The 16,621-nt window shown below is 57.3% G+C and overlaps 2 protein-coding genes across 4 annotated transcripts in view; both read left to right on the forward strand.

Moving 5' to 3' along the window:
• Positions 1-10,008, forward strand: part of INTS3 (integrator complex subunit 3) — a 39,506-nt gene extending 29,498 nt beyond the window's left edge. For 2 of the 3 annotated variants that reach the window (XM_045783824.2, XM_045783825.2), the window contains 14 exons: positions 253-307; positions 534-637; positions 1,378-1,422; positions 1,616-1,735; positions 3,477-3,630; positions 4,685-4,753; positions 5,436-5,511; positions 6,093-6,206; positions 6,556-6,604; positions 7,431-7,598; positions 7,904-8,004; positions 8,130-8,202; positions 8,290-8,446; positions 8,544-9,341. In XM_045783824.2, the coding sequence (XP_045639780.1) occupies positions 253-307; positions 534-637; positions 1,378-1,422; positions 1,616-1,735; positions 3,477-3,630; positions 4,685-4,753; positions 5,436-5,511; positions 6,093-6,206; positions 6,556-6,604; positions 7,431-7,598; positions 7,904-8,004; positions 8,130-8,202; positions 8,290-8,446; positions 8,544-8,621 (1,363 nt within the window). In that variant the 3' untranslated portion in view covers positions 8,622-9,341. Of the gene's footprint in view, positions 1-252; positions 308-533; positions 638-1,377; positions 1,423-1,615; positions 1,736-3,476; positions 3,631-4,684; positions 4,754-5,435; positions 5,512-6,092; positions 6,207-6,555; positions 6,605-7,430; positions 7,599-7,903; positions 8,005-8,129; positions 8,203-8,289; positions 8,447-8,543; positions 9,342-9,767 lie in introns of those variants that run through there. The other variant, XR_006777169.2, reaches the window with a different exon arrangement.
• Positions 10,009-10,173: 165 nt separating this feature from the next.
• SLC27A3 (solute carrier family 27 member 3) lies at positions 10,174-14,967 on the forward strand. Its single transcript, XM_045783826.2, has 10 exons — positions 10,174-11,157; positions 11,472-11,681; positions 11,964-12,122; positions 12,694-12,818; positions 13,060-13,254; positions 13,364-13,454; positions 13,584-13,782; positions 13,963-14,060; positions 14,186-14,316; positions 14,634-14,967. Exons 1-10 carry the CDS (start codon positions 10,566-10,568, stop codon positions 14,808-14,810), a joined length of 1,977 nt encoding a protein of 658 aa, XP_045639782.1. The 5' UTR covers positions 10,174-10,565; the 3' UTR covers positions 14,811-14,967.
• Positions 14,968-16,621: the final 1,654 nt, after the last annotated feature.

The raw sequence follows: 16,621 nt of genomic DNA on the forward strand, positions 1-16,621 counted from the left end.
ACACGGTTCTCACTCTGTAGGTTCTGAGGACAAGAGTCTCTGAGAACCAAAGCAGGATGATGGGGATTTCCCTTCTCTTAGGGCCTCTGCCCGGAGAGTAGCAAATTCTGCCCTAAAGCCTCCCCGACCGAAGCCCGGATTCACACAGAGCTCCTTTGTTTTGTCTGTGCGTGAGGGTGCTTTGTTGGGTGTGGATCCTGCCCTCTGCTGTCATTTACGTCCCTGAGATTTCCTCTCAATTCTGCACTACAGTGACACCGAGGCCCAGTGTGAGGTCATGCAGGAAATCGTGGACCAGGTCCTAGAGGTAAGGAAATCCCACCCTCTTGAGGAAGCAGCCCAGCCCACCCAGCGCAGAGCTCCCCCCACCCAGGCAGCTGACTCCTTCCCATCCCTCAGATGGGTCCCCTCTGGTGGTGCAGGGGTTTGTTAATCCTGGAGGTGGAAGCAGAATGAGTGCAGAAGCTCTGGGACGTGGGGGCAGTAGGGCCCGGGTCACATGGTGATACCCACTCACTTGTCTCACCACCCAGGAAGACTTTGACTCGGAGCAGCTGTCTGTCCTTGCTTCCTGCCTACAGGAGCTCTTCAAGGCCCACTTTCGAGGAGAAGTGTTGCCTGAGGAGATCACCGAGGAGTAAGGCTTATCTTTTCTGACCCCTCCTCCTACCCACCAGCTTCTGGAAGCCAGACGTATGCTTAGAGCCCTAGTCCAGGAGGCATCTTGCTGTAGACTTGAGAGAAATAATCTTCCCTTGTTATTTTATTTTTTTGTGATTTTATTTTCAAGCATTCTGTACACCCAGGGTGGGGCTTGAACTCGGACCCCGAGATCAAGAGTCACACACTCCACCGACTGAGCCAGCCAGGCACCCCTCTCTTTACTTGTTTTTATTCTCACGTGTGCTGATTCACTTAAACAAGGATTCATTTTTGTCTCTGAATGCAGAGCGTGGGGCAGTGACCAGCGCCCCTTTTCTGTGTGCCCAGCCCTTGCTGCTGTAGGTGGTATTGGACCCTTGCCAGGACCCTTCCAGAAGGGCAGGAATCTCGTTTTCTTTTTCTTTTCTTTTTTTTTTTTTTAGATTTTATTTTTAAGCAATCTCTACACCCAATGTGGGGGCTCGAACCCTCAACCCCAAGATCAAGAGTTCCGTGTTCCTCCAGCTAAGCCAGCCAGGAGCCCCAGGAATCTCATTGTCAATGACAGTCACTACCCAGACTGTGGTGTATGTTAGGAATCTGTCTTCTCTGGGGCAGCAGGAAGTTGACCTTTGGTTTGGAAAGGAGCAGGCTGGCATCTAGCCTCCATAGTGTCTGCCTGCAGCCCATCTTCTCCACTCATGTGGACTCTGAGATGTCACCCTTCTCTTGCAGGTCCCTGGAGGAGTCTGTGGGAAAGCCTCTCTACCTAATATTTAGGTAAGGATCCAGCTGTAGGAGACACTGCTGGGCCATCCATCCTTCCTCTCAGCAGTCCTACACTTCTGTCCTAGGGGAATGGGACTCCCTTTCCAGAGGGGAGGGATATGCAGTGGGCAGACAGCTCATGCCGCCACAGGAGAGTCTGCTCTGTGTCCAGCTCTGCTCCCTTCCTCCCATCTCCCACCTCCAGGAACCTGTGCCAGATGCAGGAAGACAACAGCAGCTTCTCTCTGCTTCTGGATCTTCTCTCCGAGCTGTATCAAAAACAGCCCAAGATCGGCTACCACCTGCTGTACTACCTGAGGGCCAGGTAGGTGTGGTCCGCACATTGGAGAAGGTGTCCTGGAGAGCCTTTCCTACGTGTTGTTTCTTTTAAATAACAGCTCTAAAACAACAGTTCAGTGGTTTAGAGTACATTCCCAAAGTTGTACAATTGTTGCTGCTGGTTAATTTAGAACATTTTCATCACCTGCAAGAGAAACCATGTCCCAATTAGCAGTCACCTCCCCATTGTCCCTTTCACCCCACCACTGTCAACCACGGATCTGCTTTCTGTCTTTATAGATTTACTTATTCTGTATCTTCCGTATGAATGGAATTATACAACGTGTGGTTTCTCGTGACTGGCTTTCGTCATTTAGTGTAATGTTTTCGAGGTTTATCCCCACTGTAGCTTGTGTCAGGACTTCCTTCCTTTTTATGGCCAAGTAATACTCCGCTGTCTAGATATGCCACAGTTTGTTTACCCGTTCACCCAGCGATGGGCATTTGATTTGTTTGCACTCTTGGCTGTTGGGAAAAGAGCTGCTGTGCACATTCACATGCAGATTCTCAGCTGGACACAGGTTTTCCGTTTTCTTGGGTATATACCTCAGAGTTGAATGCCGGTCAAACAGGAACTCCATCTCTGACTTGGTGAGGAACAGCCAAACTACTTTCCAGAGTGACTATGGCCAGTTTTCATTGCCAGCCGCCATGTGTGACGCTGCTGACGCTTTCCCGTGCTTCCCAACACCTGTTACCGCACAGCTTTTTCATCACAACCATCCTAACGGCTTTGTGGTTTTGACTTGCATTTTCCTGATGGCTAATGATATTGAGCAGCTTTTCATGTGCTTGTCATTGGCCATTTGCGTATTTTCTTTGGAGAAATGTCTGTTCAGATCCTCTCCTGTTTTGTTTTTTGTTTTTTTAATATTTATCTATTAGAGTGTGCGCAGGGGGGACAAGTACAGGCCTAGGAAGAGAGAGTCTTAAGCAGACTCCACGCTGAGCACAGAGCCTGACGAGGGGCTTGATCCCACCACCCAGAGATCACAACCTGAGCCGAAACCAGGAGTCGGATGCTTAACCAACTGAGCCACCTAGGTGCCCCTCCTCACCTGTTTTTTAATTGGGGTTATCCATCTTTTTATTGTTGATTCTTAAGATTTTTTTTAATATATCCTGGATACAAGTCCTTTATGAAACATAAGGTTTGCAAATATTTTCTCATTCTGCAGGTTGTCTTTTCACTTCTTGATGATCCTTTGAAACACAGAAGTTTTACATTTTGAAGAGTCCAATTTATTTTTTCTCTGTCACTTGTGCTTTTGGTGTCATGTAGATTTTCTCCTGTGTTTCTTCTAGGAGTTGTATGGTTTCAGTTCTTGTATTTAGGCCTGTAACCCCTTTTGAGTTGTTTCGTACGTGGTGTGAGGTGGGGGCCTCCATGTGTTGTTGCCGTCCTGGCTCAGAGCCCAGAAAGCAGGAGAGCGAGCTTTCTAGCCTGCGCTGAGCCCCCTCCTGTGTTTGACCCTCACCAGTTAGCGGGTTCACTGACTGCGGTCGGCGCCCAGTCTGGAGCACTGGGGAGGGTGCGGAGAGAAAAAAAAGCGTGTCCTGGTTTCCATAAGTTACCAAGCTCTTCCGGAAGCCAGGGGAAAGCCATGAGACTGATTAGCCCAGAGCAACAGGGGCAGCAAAGGGATTGCAGAGGAGGGCCTGTTTAGAGGATGCCTGAGGCTGGATGCTGGGGTTGGCTGCTGGCTGAGGCCCAACTGCTCTTGCAGCAAAGCCGCTGCTGGGAAGATGAACCTGTACGAGTCGTTTGCCCAGGCCACGCAGCTGGGCGATCTGCACACCTGCTTAATGATGGACATGAAGGCCTGCCAGGAAGACGACGTGCGGCTGCTGTGCCACCTGACACCCTCCATCTATACAGAGGTCAGTGTCTCCGGTGGAATTCCGCTGGGACGGGGCAGCTGTGCAGGCCGGGCTCACGAGACTGTGCATCTCCGCATACAGCCCCTGCTGGCTGAGGCAGGCTGTTTTTTCCAGTACCACACCTGTCCCCCCCCCCGCGCCCATTAAAGGTTAAAAAATGTCTAAAACCCCCCGAATTCCTATCCTGTGCTTTGTGGTGTGAGTTGGGGTCTGAGCGTCTGCATTTGGGTTCTCAGCTTTGGCCCCATCCTCTGGACCCAGGACAGGCCCCCAGCCAAACCCGCGTGCACACGTTGCAGGCCCTCTTGCCATCTGATGGCTCACCCTCGGTTTCTGTCGTGGTTCCTGAAAACCAGGGCCTTTGTGGTGGAGACTCAGCTTTCGTTTCCCTCGTTCACTCACTGTCTTCTCTAGGAACTGGGACATCAGAGGAGTATCAGCTCTTCATCCTCTTGGTGCGAGTTCCCGGGAATAGGGAAATCAGGGCACCGGGCGTGGGCACGACAGGAGGAACTGTGATCTCAGCCAAAATCTGCAGGGGGAGGGGTGCCCATGCCCAGTTTCCTCCTCTGCTCCCTCCCTGGTAAACTGGCCTCCCCAAGAAGGGGTCCTGCCTGCCTCTTGCGCAGCCCACACACGCACACTCTGTACCTTCTCTTCTTTGGCTGAGGGTTGGTACAGGTTGGATTTTTTAATGCCGGGGATGCACGTGCTTGTGTTGTAGTTGTTGTTGTTTTACTGCCGCCAGACAGCACTCACCAGTCATGGCCAGTCCTTTCTGGCTCTAGCTTCATCTCTGGAGAGTTCCCCATTCCTTTCCTGAGACACACATACTCGTCTGTGGGCACACAAGTAGCAAATTTGGGTTCTGGAAGAGTTAGAGTCCCACCTGCACAGCTGTTGGATCTTTGTTTAGATATTTGTGTTAGGACCCACGTCTGGCTAACGCAGCCACCAGCTGAGCGTGTGGGAAGAACGGGGAGTGCGTCATGAGGTCCCAAGTCAAGGGACGCACCCTGGACTCCTGCCCCAGCTTCCCTCTTTTTCTGTCCAGTTTCCAGATGAGACCTTGCGGAGCGGCGAGCTGCTGAACATGATCGTGGCTGTTATTGACTCTGCACAGGTGCACAAGGGCCTGGCATCCCGGGAGGCCTGGGCAGCAGGGCACCCCCCCCCCCGCCCCCACACGTGTGTGCACTTCAGGCCTGGGGGCTGGAAGGGAAATGGATCCCAGGGAGGCAGGCAGGGCTCATTCTCTCCTGCACACTCCAGTTCCACATGGAAAGAGAGGATGAAAATGCTCAGGCCATTGACCTTCCCACCATGTGCAGGGCCCCGGGAGGCTGCAGCTTTGCTTGTGCGTTGTTCTCATGCTGAACCGAGGCCCCATTTCTGCTCCTCCTCTCCACTCACTTGCCCTTCTTCCTTCATTCTTTTTTCTTTGCCTTTCTCCTACTCACACTCTGTGCCAGGGCTCAGCCTCTCAGGGCCCTTCCCTCCTCCTCAGGCACAGGCTGGTCAGGGCCCAAACTAGGGCCAGGTAGACAAGTTGCCCATTTTCCCTCTGCTGTCAGGGCATGGAGACCACTTTAATGGTTTTCTTTAACTATTCTGCCCCAAACAGGCCTTCCCCTGTCCTTCACCAGCCCCTGCATCCTTCAGAGACCTCCCCATGCCTTTGAACTAGGTTTTTCCTCCCTCCGGTTTTTTCCGCGTGTGAGCCCTCCTGTTTCTCCTTCCACACTGGCTTCCTGGCTTCTTTTAGAACCAATGGGTCTTGCCTTCTTCCTCCTCCTCTTCCTCAGCTCCAGGAGCTGGTCTGCCACGTGATGATGGGGAACCTGGTCATGTTTCGAAAGGACTCTGTCCTCAACATACTCAGTAAGTGAGCAGACCCTGCAGGCACCCCGGGGGCGGGGGGGGGATAAAGACGTGTGGCAGCCCTGGGTTTTGGGGTTTTTTTTTTAAGAATTTATTTATTTCTTTGACAGACAGGGAGAGAGGGAACACAAGCAGGGGGAGTGGGAGAGGGAGAAGCAGGATTCCCGCTGAGCAGGGAGCCCGATGCGGGGCCCGATCCCAGGACCCTGGGATCATGTCCTGAGCCGAAGGCAGACGCTTAATGACAGCCACCCAGAAACCCCAGGCCTGGATGTTTTCTGATAGTAACAGAACTGGCTTGGGTTGAGAATGGGCTAGACCGTCACTCTGCCCTGCTCCGTGGTCTTGGGCAGTGTCTCTGGTTCTTGCTTAAGCTCAGGGCTGGTGGGACTACAGAAGTGACGTGAAGTCTTTGAGGATAACGCTTTGTGTGGAAAGGGAGAATATCTGTCGTCTCAGTGTCATCAGTGACCTCACCCGTGTACCTCCCCTGCTCGGGGGCTGCTAGTCAGAGGATTAGCCCTGTGCTGTGTGTGAAGGAGAGAGCATGTGCACGAGCACACCCCCTCTGTCTCCTGCAGTCCAGAGCCTGGACTGGGAGACCTTTGAGCAGTACTGCGCCTGGCAGCTCTTCCTGGCCCACAACATCCCCCTGGAGACCATAATCCCCATCCTGCAGCACCTCAAGTACAAAGGTGAGTCGGGCAGCAGGCAGGGAGCATTGAGGGAAAGACCCCCAGGTCCCTCTGGGGCAGGGCTGAGGCCCCTCGGCTTGGGTATGAGCAGACTCACTGCTGCCCCTCCCGGCGAAGTATGGAAGGCCAGACTCCGTGCTCAGTCACATAGGCTCTTCAGAGGAGTCCTGCAGGCAGGCCCACTCTGAGCCAGGCACGAGGTGGGGCTCAGGCTGCTCGGGATTTTCTAGAAGCAAGGGATTGTTCTTCCTTGCTTCTTCAAGTGGCTGTTGATTGGGGGATGGGAGAGGTACCAGGATTCTTCCTGGAATTCTACAACCCTCTTAGCAGCCTCTGCCCTCCCCCACAGAGCACCCAGAGGCCCTGTCTTGCCTGCTGCTTCAGCTCCGAAGAGAGAAGTGAGTTCTGCTTCTGGGGACTCTAGCTCCCAGTCACAGCACACCAAGAGATAGCATCGGTGAACGGCTCCCAGCTGCTCCTTTAGGAGGCTGGCCGTGCTTTTTCCTACTGTAGACATCTGCTTCTTCTGCTGTCCCCTAAAATGATTTACAAACAAGCAGCTCCCCTGGGATCTGGGCTTCCTCTGACTTTACGCCCTTGCCCACCAGGAGCTGCTCTGGGAGGAGGGGTGGGGGGTGGGGACCGGACATCCTGGTTTCCTGCTCCCCACCCCTACTCTGCAGAGGCCACCCTGGGCTAACCCTGGAGGAGGCTAGGCTGGGTTGGAGTACAGGGGTGGGGCCTGGAGGGGGAGCCAGCAGAGCCGGCAGAGGCCCCTCCACCCTCCAGCACCGGCACTTTCCCAACAACCCAGATAAGTAGGGCAGCAGCTGTGTGTCTTTTCCTTCCTACCTTCTTGCCTTCCTTCCACCTTTTCTGCTCTCTTGCCTGAGAGACTGGAAGTGGTACAGAATATCCCAGAGGAAGTGGGCAGCTTGGGGGCTGGCAGGCCACGGTGTGGTCCCTTACCTCCCTGGCCCATTTCCTGACTGTTCTGGGCAAGGTGGCAGAGATTTGGTGAGCCGCTTCCCCAGTATGGGTGCCGGCTGCTGGTACTGCAGAGACCCTTGGCCCAGGGGAAGAGGGAGAGGGTGTGAGAGCAAGAAGCTGCCTCAACTCGGGTGGGGAGGGGGGGTGAGGTTTGGGGAGTGAGTAGGTGGGCGAGTCGAGAGCATCCTGAGGCCAGCTGTGTGAGCAGGGTGCCCTGTGCCCTGTCACCCCCAGACCCAGCGAGGAGATGGTGAAGATGGTGTTGAGCAGGCCCTGCCACCCCGACGACCAGTTCACCACCAGCATCCTGCGGCACTGGTGCATGAAGCATGACGAGCTGCTGGCCGAGCACATCAAGTCGCTGCTCATCAAGAACAACAGCCTACCTCGCAAGAGGCAGAGGTGGGAGCAAGAGCGAGGGGCACGTGGGCCCTGTGGAGGGCTGCCCCCTGTCCACAGGCCGGCGGGGGCGGTTCCTTCCTGGTTAGTGGGTGACACCTAGTGGTCTGAAGCTACATATGGTGTATGGGCCCACTCTGGCCCCTTCCCCGTCTTTCCCTGGTGCCTGGTGGCTGGTCCCTGGTCCACTGCACCCTTCCCCATATGGGCTGTGTCTGTCTTCAGGAGGGGCCCTGGTGGGGAGGGTGTCCCGCACTCCTGGAGCCCTCCCCTCGAGCTCACACTCCGGCTGTGTGACTTCCCTGCAGCCTGAGGAGCTCCAGCAGCAAGCTGGCGCAGCTGACTCTGGAGCAGATCCTGGAGCACTTGGACAGCCTGCGTCTCAACCTGACCAACACCAAGCAGAACTGTATGCATTGCAGACCCGTGGCTGAGGCCAGCCCTAGAAGGGTGGGGGCAGGGCCAGGAGAGTTGAGTGAGTTCCTGGACCTCTCACTGTCCTTCCTTCCCTGCTCTCCCTCCTCCTCCCTCTAGTTTTTAGCCAGACCCCGATTCTCCAGGCTCTGCAGCACGTGCAGGCAAGCTGTGATGAGGCCCACAAGATGAAGTAAGGCCTTGGGGAAGCAGTGGGAGCGGCCTGCCTGACAGAGAAGAGGCTGGGAGGAATGTGCTGAGGGCGGGTTCTTTCCCTCAGGTTCAGCGATCTCTTCTCCCTGGCTGAGGAATACGAGGACTCGTCCACCAAGCCACCCAAGAGCCGGAGAAAAGCAGCTCTGTCCAGTCCCCGCAGTCGAAAGAATGCCACACAGCCCCCCAATGCTGAGGAAGAGTCAGGCTCCAGCAGCGCCTCGGTAAGAGCCCTCACCTCTGGGCTCAGCAACTCTGGGAGTGGTGGGGCTGGAGCCAGTAGCTGCTCAGGCTAAGGACCGCCCCCCCCATCTCTTCCAGGAGGAAGAAGACACAAAACCGAAGCCTACCAAGAGGAAACGGAAAGGGTCCTCTGCAGTGGGGTCTGACAGTGACTGAGACCCTGGATTCCCCATCCCACCCCCGGTTGGACTGCCCTCCCCTCCTTGGTGAATCAAAGGTTAATAAGGGCTGGGGAGGTAGTGGGGAGACCCCCCTCCCCCTGCCCAAGGCTCACCTGGTGGGAAGGACAAGCTGCCCCCTTTGGCTCAGCCTGAGAAGCTGCCATGCAGCCCCAGCCCCTGCTCCCTCCTGTCCAGGGCTCCAGCCCCATCACACTGCTGTTCCCACCGACTTGGGTCCCACTGAAGTCAGACGCTGTGTGAAATCTGGGCTGGTGCAGGTCCTCAGCCCCTGCTCCTCCCCAGCCTCCCAAAGAGAAGAGAAATGGCAGATGGGGCTGCTGGTCCAAAAGGCCAGGATGGGAGTGAGGACAGTGTGTGGATGCCCCTTCCCGTATTCCCCATCAGGCCTTGACCTCCTCCTCGCAGGCATTTTATAGTTGCTCTCCATCCTCCCGTGTGAAATGGGCATTTCATCAGTGATGTGGTCCAGCTGCCTGCCTGTTCCTCGACATGGGGCAGGTGCGGGGGCATAGGAATTCAGGCAGGGACAGAGCGGAGAGGGAGGCCAGAGCCCCTGGGACTCCCGGAGAGAGACAGTTTTCACAGAACTGTCAGTTGCCCTATTTCCTCGGTTCTGTCTTTTTTGTTTTGTTTTTTGGCAGAGATAATCGCGTTTTAAAAGTTTTTAAATGACAATAAAACAAGCCAGAACCTCTTTTGTGCTGGAGTTGCTGGCCCAGGTGCTCTTACCCTGTGCGCCTATCCGGATGTCTCCACTCCCTGGTGGCCTGAGAACTTCCCTTTTCCCTTCCTGCACACCCCCTTGTCTGGAGTGGGAGGGGCTTTTTGCTGCCCCCCACCTGCCCAGCTTTCCTGCTGCCACTGGGGCTGTGCACCAGGCACTGACCTGTCCGGGCAACCATCTCCCTTTAAGTTGAACTCTGTTCCTCCCTACTTCTCTCAAGAAACTAGAGGCTTCCAAAGTGAGTGAGTGTCCACTTCAGTAGATCTGTGTGCTTACCAACTGCTGGAGGACTGCTTAGGGGTGGAGGATAACCCCAATTCGGATTCTGATGGACAGAAGTGGGCCTGGTGGGAAGAGTTCAGATACCAGCGAGAGGGAACCCTCTTTGTTCCACAGCCTGGCCACTTGCCGCCCCCTGTGTCCCAGCGGAAAAGAATCCCCTAGGCTGCAAGGGAGGCTGGGTGGGCTACCGAGGAGGAAGAAGCGAGGTCTGGGCGGAGGACAGACTGGCTCCTGCAGAATCCAGTGTCCTCTTCCTCAAAGCTGCTGTTCCTTTACAAGTCGAAGTCGCGGGAGGCCTCTTCTTCCTCTCCCCTTCCCGTTCCCTCTGCCCCAATTAAAAGCAGGATGGAAAGCATTCGCTGGCTGGCCCCAATTATTGTGCCCTTGCCCAGAGGGAGGGGCCTCCGCTTTCGCTCCTCCAGAACTTTGGCTGGCTGGGTCCCCACCCATCCCCTGGGGCTGCTGCTGCCGTGGGGGGGGGAGGGGCACGGGTCTGGCAATCGGGCCGGGACTTGCAGCGCCAAACGGGCCAGGGGCCGAGTTCTCCGGCCAGTTTTGGGGGAGAGCAGTGGCATCTTCAGGCCGGGACGTCACAGTTCAGCCAGATGCCAGAAGCGACCTTGGGGAGAAAAACCTGAACCGGGACCTGGGAGGGTGTGGGCTGTCAGCAGTCTGGGAAGGAGCCCGCACAGGGCGGAGCCCGGCTGCAGGGAGGGCCGAGAGTGCGGGGCCGCCCCCCACGCACTCCCGGCCTCGGCTCCCAGCCCGTGGAGAACGGGGTGGGGAGAGCTGGGTGGGAAGGGGCGTGCGCTAGCGCACGCGCTCTCCCGGGAGAGAGAGGTCTCCGAGCAAAAGCGAGCGGCCCCAGTTTTCGGAAGGGAGCCTCTGGGCCGAGCTAAGGACCAGGGCACCATGGCCGCCCTCCTGCTGCTGCCCCTGCTGCCGCTGCTGCTTCTGCCGCTGCTGCTACTGCTTCGGAAACTGCACCTCTGGCCGGGGCTGCGCTGGCTCGCCGCGGACTTGGCCTTCGCGGTGCGCGCCCTACGCTGCAAACGGGCTCTTCGAGCGCGCGCCCTGGCCGCGGCCGCCGCCGACCCGAGGGGCCCCGAGGGGGGCTGCAGCCTGGCCTGGCGCCTCGCGCAACTGGCCCGGCAGCGCCCTGCACACATCTTCCTCATTCACGGAGCGCGACGCTTCAGCTACGCGGAGGCCGAGCGCGAGAGCAACCGGGCTGCGCGCGCTTTTTTGCGCGCGCGGGGCTGGGACGCGGGGCCCGGCGGCGCAGAGGACGAGCGGGCCGCGGGAGTTGCCGGCGCCGCGGCCCCTCTGGAACCCGGGGCCACCGTGGCGCTGCTCCTGCCCGCCTGCCCAGAGTTCCTGTGGCTCTGGTTCGGGCTAGCCAAGGCCGGCCTGCGCACAGCCTTTGTGCCCGCCGCCCTGCGCCGGGGACCCCTCCTGCACTGCCTCCGCAGCTGCGGCGCGCGCGCGCTGGTGCTGGCGCCAGGTGAGGCTGGAGCGCGCGGCCAGCGGGGCGGGGCCGGCTTCGGAAAGCGGCGCGTTGGGGGCCGCAGAGAAGGGGCGGGACTCGGAAGGAGGCCGAGCTACCTCGCGGGGGTTCGGAAAGGGTGCTTGGGGATTTGAGTCTTTGGGTTTGCGAAGGGAGGGAGCTGGTTCTTTGGTTCCCAGAACGGTAATGGGATGTTCATACCCTTCTCCTCGCCCAAGAGCAGAGGTGGTGGGGAGGGGCGAGGGGCGTGCAAATAGGCTGTGGGGTGAAGAATTCTGGGTCGCCAAGGTGTGCCTTGCCACCCCATCCAGAGTTCCTGGAGTCCCTGGAGCCTGACCTGCCAGCCCTGAGAGCCATGGGGCTCCGTCTGTGGGCTGCAGGCCCTGAAACCCATCCTGCTGGAATCAGCGATTTGCTGGCCGAGGCCTCCGCTGAAGTGGATGAACCAGTGCCTGGGTACCTGTCTGCCCCCCAGAGCATAATGGACACGTGCCTGTATATCTTCACTTCTGGCACCACGGGTGAGCCCTGGACTTACGTGCCAGAAATTAGGCAGAGGAAGGCAAGGGGCTGGGAACAGGAACTATGGCCTCAGTTTCCAGGCCACCCCTCCAAAGCCTCCCGGCCCCTCCACCCTGGTCCTGATGATCAAACTCATTTCTCCACCTGCCTGAACTTCCCACATTTCCAGGACAGCTCAGCCTCCCTTCTCAGCTTCAGCCTTGCCTCTGCCTCTCTGTTGGAAACCCAGCAGGGGCAGGGGGAGGCAGGGCCTGAAGCTCACGCCCTTCCCGCCCCCACAGGCCTCCCCAAGGCTGCTCGGATCAGTCATCTGAAGATTCTGCAGTGCCAGGCGTTCTACGAGCTGTGTGGTGCCCACCAGGAGGATGTGATCTACCTCGCCCTCCCACTCTACCACATGTCCGGCTCCCTGTTGGGCATCGTGGGCTGTCTAGGCATTGGTCAGTCTCCCCAATTCCCACCCCAGTCCTCCCCTCACCTTTAGTCCTCCAGCAGATGTTTTTCCTAGCAAACGTTTATTAAGTCCCGACTGTGGTATGCTCACCTGGGGATGCTTCCTGAGTCCTTCGGGCTAGAGAGTCCAGAGGAAGGAGGCAGCAGGGGCCTGCAATCCAAGAGTTCCCGGGACCGTGGAGCAGCATCGCCTGCACGACCTGCAGACTGGCTGGGGAGGCTGGATCGTTCTCAGGACTCCAGACTCCAAGGGCGGGGTGGGGACGGGCTGTGGATGTCAGCCCAGGAAGAAGCAAATGGAGAAGAACGTTGGGACCTGGGGGCAGGGTACAGAGCATGGACTGTGTGGGGATAGGAAGTAGAGAAAGGGCACCGTCCTCTCTGTGGCACGGGTGGGAAAGGAAGAGGGCCAAGTTGGCCTGCCGTTGAATGTCACAGCAGGGCCTTCTGGGGAACTACACACTACAGCGAGGGCTAGTATCTGGGAAGGAGGGGGTCGAGCACCCCTCACAGCCCTAACCTCACCTTCCTTCCCCCCTCCCTCCCCACTTCTGGCAGGGGCCACAGTGGTGCTGAAGTCCAAGTTCTCGGCTGGTCAGTTCTGGGAGGACTGCCAGCAGCACAGGGTGACAGTGTTCCAGTACATCGGGGAATTATGCCGATACCTTGTCAACCAGCCCCCGGTGCGTGGGCACAGGTCCTGGACAGAGCTGCCAAGGCAGGGAGATGGGCGCTTCATGGGAAACACTGAGACAGTTGTGTGGGCGTTGGAAGAGAATGGCAGGGTGGGGTGAGGAGCCTGGGTTGATAGGACGTCTGAGTGGGGTCCCAGTGGACGGGCTTCAGGGGAGTGGGAAACAGGACCTCGTTTGGGGGAGCTGGCGTCTTGGCGTTGAACCTTCTGCCCATCTCTCCTCATCTCAGAGCAAGGCAGAGCACGGACATAAGGTCCGGCTGGCAGTGGGTAGTGGGCTGCGTCCAGACACCTGGGAGCGTTTTGTGCGGCGCTTTGGGCCCCTGCAGGTGTTAGAGACCTACGGACTAACAGAGGGCAACGTTGCCACTTTCAACTACACAGGACAGCTGGGTGCTGTGGGACGTGCTTCCTGGCTTTACAAGGTGAGAGAGGAATGGGAAAGAAACTGGGGATCCCATGAAAGGTGGGGGCCGGCAGGGAGGGGGCTCATGCAACTGAAATGACCCAGTGCCTGGGTCTCCCTTCCCCCAGCATGTCTTCCCCTTCTCTTTGATTCGCTATGATGTCACCACAGGGGAGCCGATTAGGGACACCCAGGGGCACTGTGTGGCCACATGTCCAGGTTCGTGCTCAGGTGGGGTGGGTGGGGTGGTGCAGCTGGCAGAGGAGGATTGGGACTGGACAGTGGGGTGAGGGGCAGGGGGCTCTGGGTGAGGAGGGTAGCCACCCCTGACCCCATTGACTCTGCCAGGTGAGCCAGGGCTGCTGGTGGCCCCAGTAAGCCAGCAGTCCCCGTTCCTGGGCTATGCTGGGGGGCCAGAGCTGGGCCGGGGAAAGCTGCTGAAGAATGTCTTCCAACCTGGGGATGTTTTCTTCAACACTGGGGACCTTCTGGTCTGCGATGACCAGGGTTTTCTCCGCTTCCACGATCGTACCGGAGACACATTCAGGTACCTGCCCGTGACTTTGAGTCCTTTCCCAGACATCCAGTGTCTGTGACCCAAAGCCCCTAAACCTAACTTCCTAACTCGCACCCAAACCCAGCCCCTCATCTAACCTCTCCTGTCAGAGCTCCGGGACACTTCTGCCCCCACCCGCCCCTAAGGCCCAGGATCTCTGCCCTCTTGCAGGTGGAAAGGGGAGAACGTGGCCACAACTGAGGTGGCGGAGGCTTTGGAGTCCCTGGATTTTCTGCAGGAGGTGAACGTCTACGGAGTCACCGTGCCAGGTGCCAAGACATGGGAGGTGGGAGGCAGCCAGCCTGCTGCCCTGACCTGGTATTACTTGGGCCCAGGGAACATGAAGCTGGAGGGTGGTCCACCACAGCAGCTGACCTTTCCCCCTCATCACCAGGGCACGAAGGCCGAGCTGGAATGGCAGCCCTGGTTCTGCGTGCCCCCCACTCTTTGGACCTTGTGCAGCTCTACGCCCGTGTTTCTGAGAACTTGCCGCCGTATGCCTGGCCTCGATTCCTAAGGCTCCAGGTAATCAGCCGCTCCCACTCCACCCCTCCCTTTGTGTCTGAGGCAGTTGGTGGCTCCCAGACCCCACACAGGGTCCTCGCGAAATACTCTCCATGAGGAGCAAGAACAGCTCCTTCCCAGACATGCACTCCTGTGCCCCCCTTCATTCCCTCTGCCCTCCTCCAGGCTTGCCTCCTTCTCTTCCCTGTCACCCTGTCCCCTAGACTCTGACCTCATACCTTCTTTTCCCTGCCCCTTGACAAAATTCAGGTGACTCACCTGAACCACCTGGGCAGAATACGCCTTCCTTCAACATCTTTTGGTGCTCCCCCCCTCAGGAGTCTCTGGCCACCACAGAGACCTTCAAGCAGCAGAAGGTGCGGATGGCAAAGGAGGGCTTTGACCCAAGCGCACTGTCTGACCCCCTCTACGTTCTGGACCAGGCTGGGGGTGCCTACCTGCCCCTCACAGCTGCCCGGTACAGTGCCCTCCTGGCTGGGGACCTTCGCATCTGAGAGCCCCGCGTGCTCAGGTGCCGAGGGAGCAACTTTGTGGGTTGGGGGCACGGCAGGCGCACCGGGGGCTGTCGGGACCTTTTTTATACCAGATTTGGAATCGTTGTTTTGTAATAAACGGGGCCAGAGCCAGTCTGGCTGTCTTTCCGATCTGTGATTTCGGTCTCCCCTGTCTGTGGAACTGCTCTTTTCTGGCCCAGAGCCACACATACCTGTGCCCCGACTTTACGTGGCCCGAGCTCCTCGTCTGCACCGCAGTGTTTTTCCTCTCAGGTGACCCAGTGTGATCCTTGTCCTTGGAGAGCCCCTGGTGGTGGATGTCTGTCTGTGCTGTGTGTGCCCACCCGAGCTTCATGCCCCGAGCACCGGGCAGCTCTGTCGGGGGAGCCGTGGGATTTGAGGGCTTGACCAAATGGCACAGGTGGACAGAGGCACAGAAATGCTGCCCCCCGTGGCCAGCCAGCCCATCCCCACAAAGGCTGAACGGGAGAAGAGTCAACCAGGCAAAACAAAGGTTTGATTTTGAGGAAGAGGATACTCTAGACGCCCTTCTTCCCTCACAGCCTCTGATAAAGCTAGTCAATGAGGGGGAAAGGATGGGGCCACGCAGCACCCCCCGCTCAGATGTTTCTAATTTTACCTAATCTTAGTCCTACATTCTCAGAGTAGCAGCCCAGGTTGGGGCCCCCCAGGCTCTGAGGCGACTTTGAAGGCTTTCCTGGGAGCAAGGCTCACAGTACATGTGTGCATGTGGCAGCAGGAAGAATGGGGGAATCAAAAGGAAAAAGGCCTGTCCTTAGCCTCCAAGTGAAGCATCAAAAAAGTTCATCATCTAGGGGCGCCTGGGTGGCACAGTGGTTAAGCGTCTGCCTTCGGCTCAGGGCGTGATCCCGGAGTCCTGGGATCGAGCCCCACATCAGGCTCCTCTGCTGTGAGCCTGCTTCTTCCTCTCCCACTCCCCCTGCTTGTGTTCCCTCTCTCGCTGGCTGTCTCTCTCTCTGTCACATAAATAAATAAAATCTTTAAAAAAAAAAAAAAGTTCATCATCTAAAAAATAAAACTAAAGTCCTGCCTGTTGGGGTGCCTGGCTGGCTCAGTCAGTGGAACACTGGACACTTCATCTTGGGGTTGTGGGTTCGACCCCCACAGTGAGTGTAGAGATTACTTAAAAAATAAAATAATAATAATAATTTAAAAAGTCCCTTCTCTTTTGAGCTGTGGGTCTTCAACATTTTCTGCTACTTTCTCCTGGGTTATCTTTCTCTAATTCCTCTCCCCAACGTGAGAGGTCAGGGGACAGGCCCCACCAGCAACCTCGGGTCCCAATGGCTAACTCCTGTTCCAAAACACACGTCGCCCCACCCTCCACCAGAAAGCCCAGTTCAGCAGCAGCAGACTAGCAGACGCACACTGAGGTGTAGGTGGCCTCACACACTGACCAGCGGACGAAGAATGTGGCTCATTCTGTTCGCCTAATTCAGCCCAGGAAGAGTGCAATAGTTAAGTGTATGGGGGGGTGGCATGGGGAGACTGGGTAGGTGTGTCACCTCGCTGGCAGCTGCTCTCTTAAAAAAACTTATCTCAGCCCACTTCCCAGGACTGAGTTGAGAAGCCATCTCTTCCCTCATGGAATCACACATTTTCCTCTCCACAATCCCTGTTGCATTTCGCGTAAGTCTGCGATGTCCAATATGGTGGCCACTAGCAACACCTGCCTACTGAGTGCTTGAAATGTGGCTAGTCTGGGGGGCTCCTGGGTGGCGCAGTCGTTAAGCGTCTGCCTTTGGCTCAGGGTGTGATCCTAGCGTTCT

The sequence above is a fragment of the Ursus americanus genome, chromosome 2, assembly GCF_024610735.1.
Source record: "Ursus americanus isolate L20-20 chromosome 2, mUrsAme1.1.p, whole genome shotgun sequence".
NCBI lineage: Eukaryota > Metazoa > Chordata > Mammalia > Carnivora > Ursidae > Ursus > Ursus americanus.

What these genes read in the sequence shown, in the direction of transcription:
- SLC27A3 (XM_045783826.2), top strand. Translation starts at nt 10,566, where the DNA reads ATGGCCGCCCTCCTGCTGCTGCCCCTGCTGCCGCTGCTGCTTCTGCCG. An exon ending in CGCGCTGGTGCTGGCGCCAG is followed by an intron (nt 11,158 to 11,471) that starts GTGAGGCTGGAG and finishes CACCCCATCCAG; the next exon opens with AGTTCCTGGAGTCCCTGGAG. An exon ending in CTCGATTCCTAAGGCTCCAG is followed by an intron (nt 14,317 to 14,633) that starts GTAATCAGCCGC and finishes TCCCCCCCTCAG; the next exon opens with GAGTCTCTGGCCACCACAGA.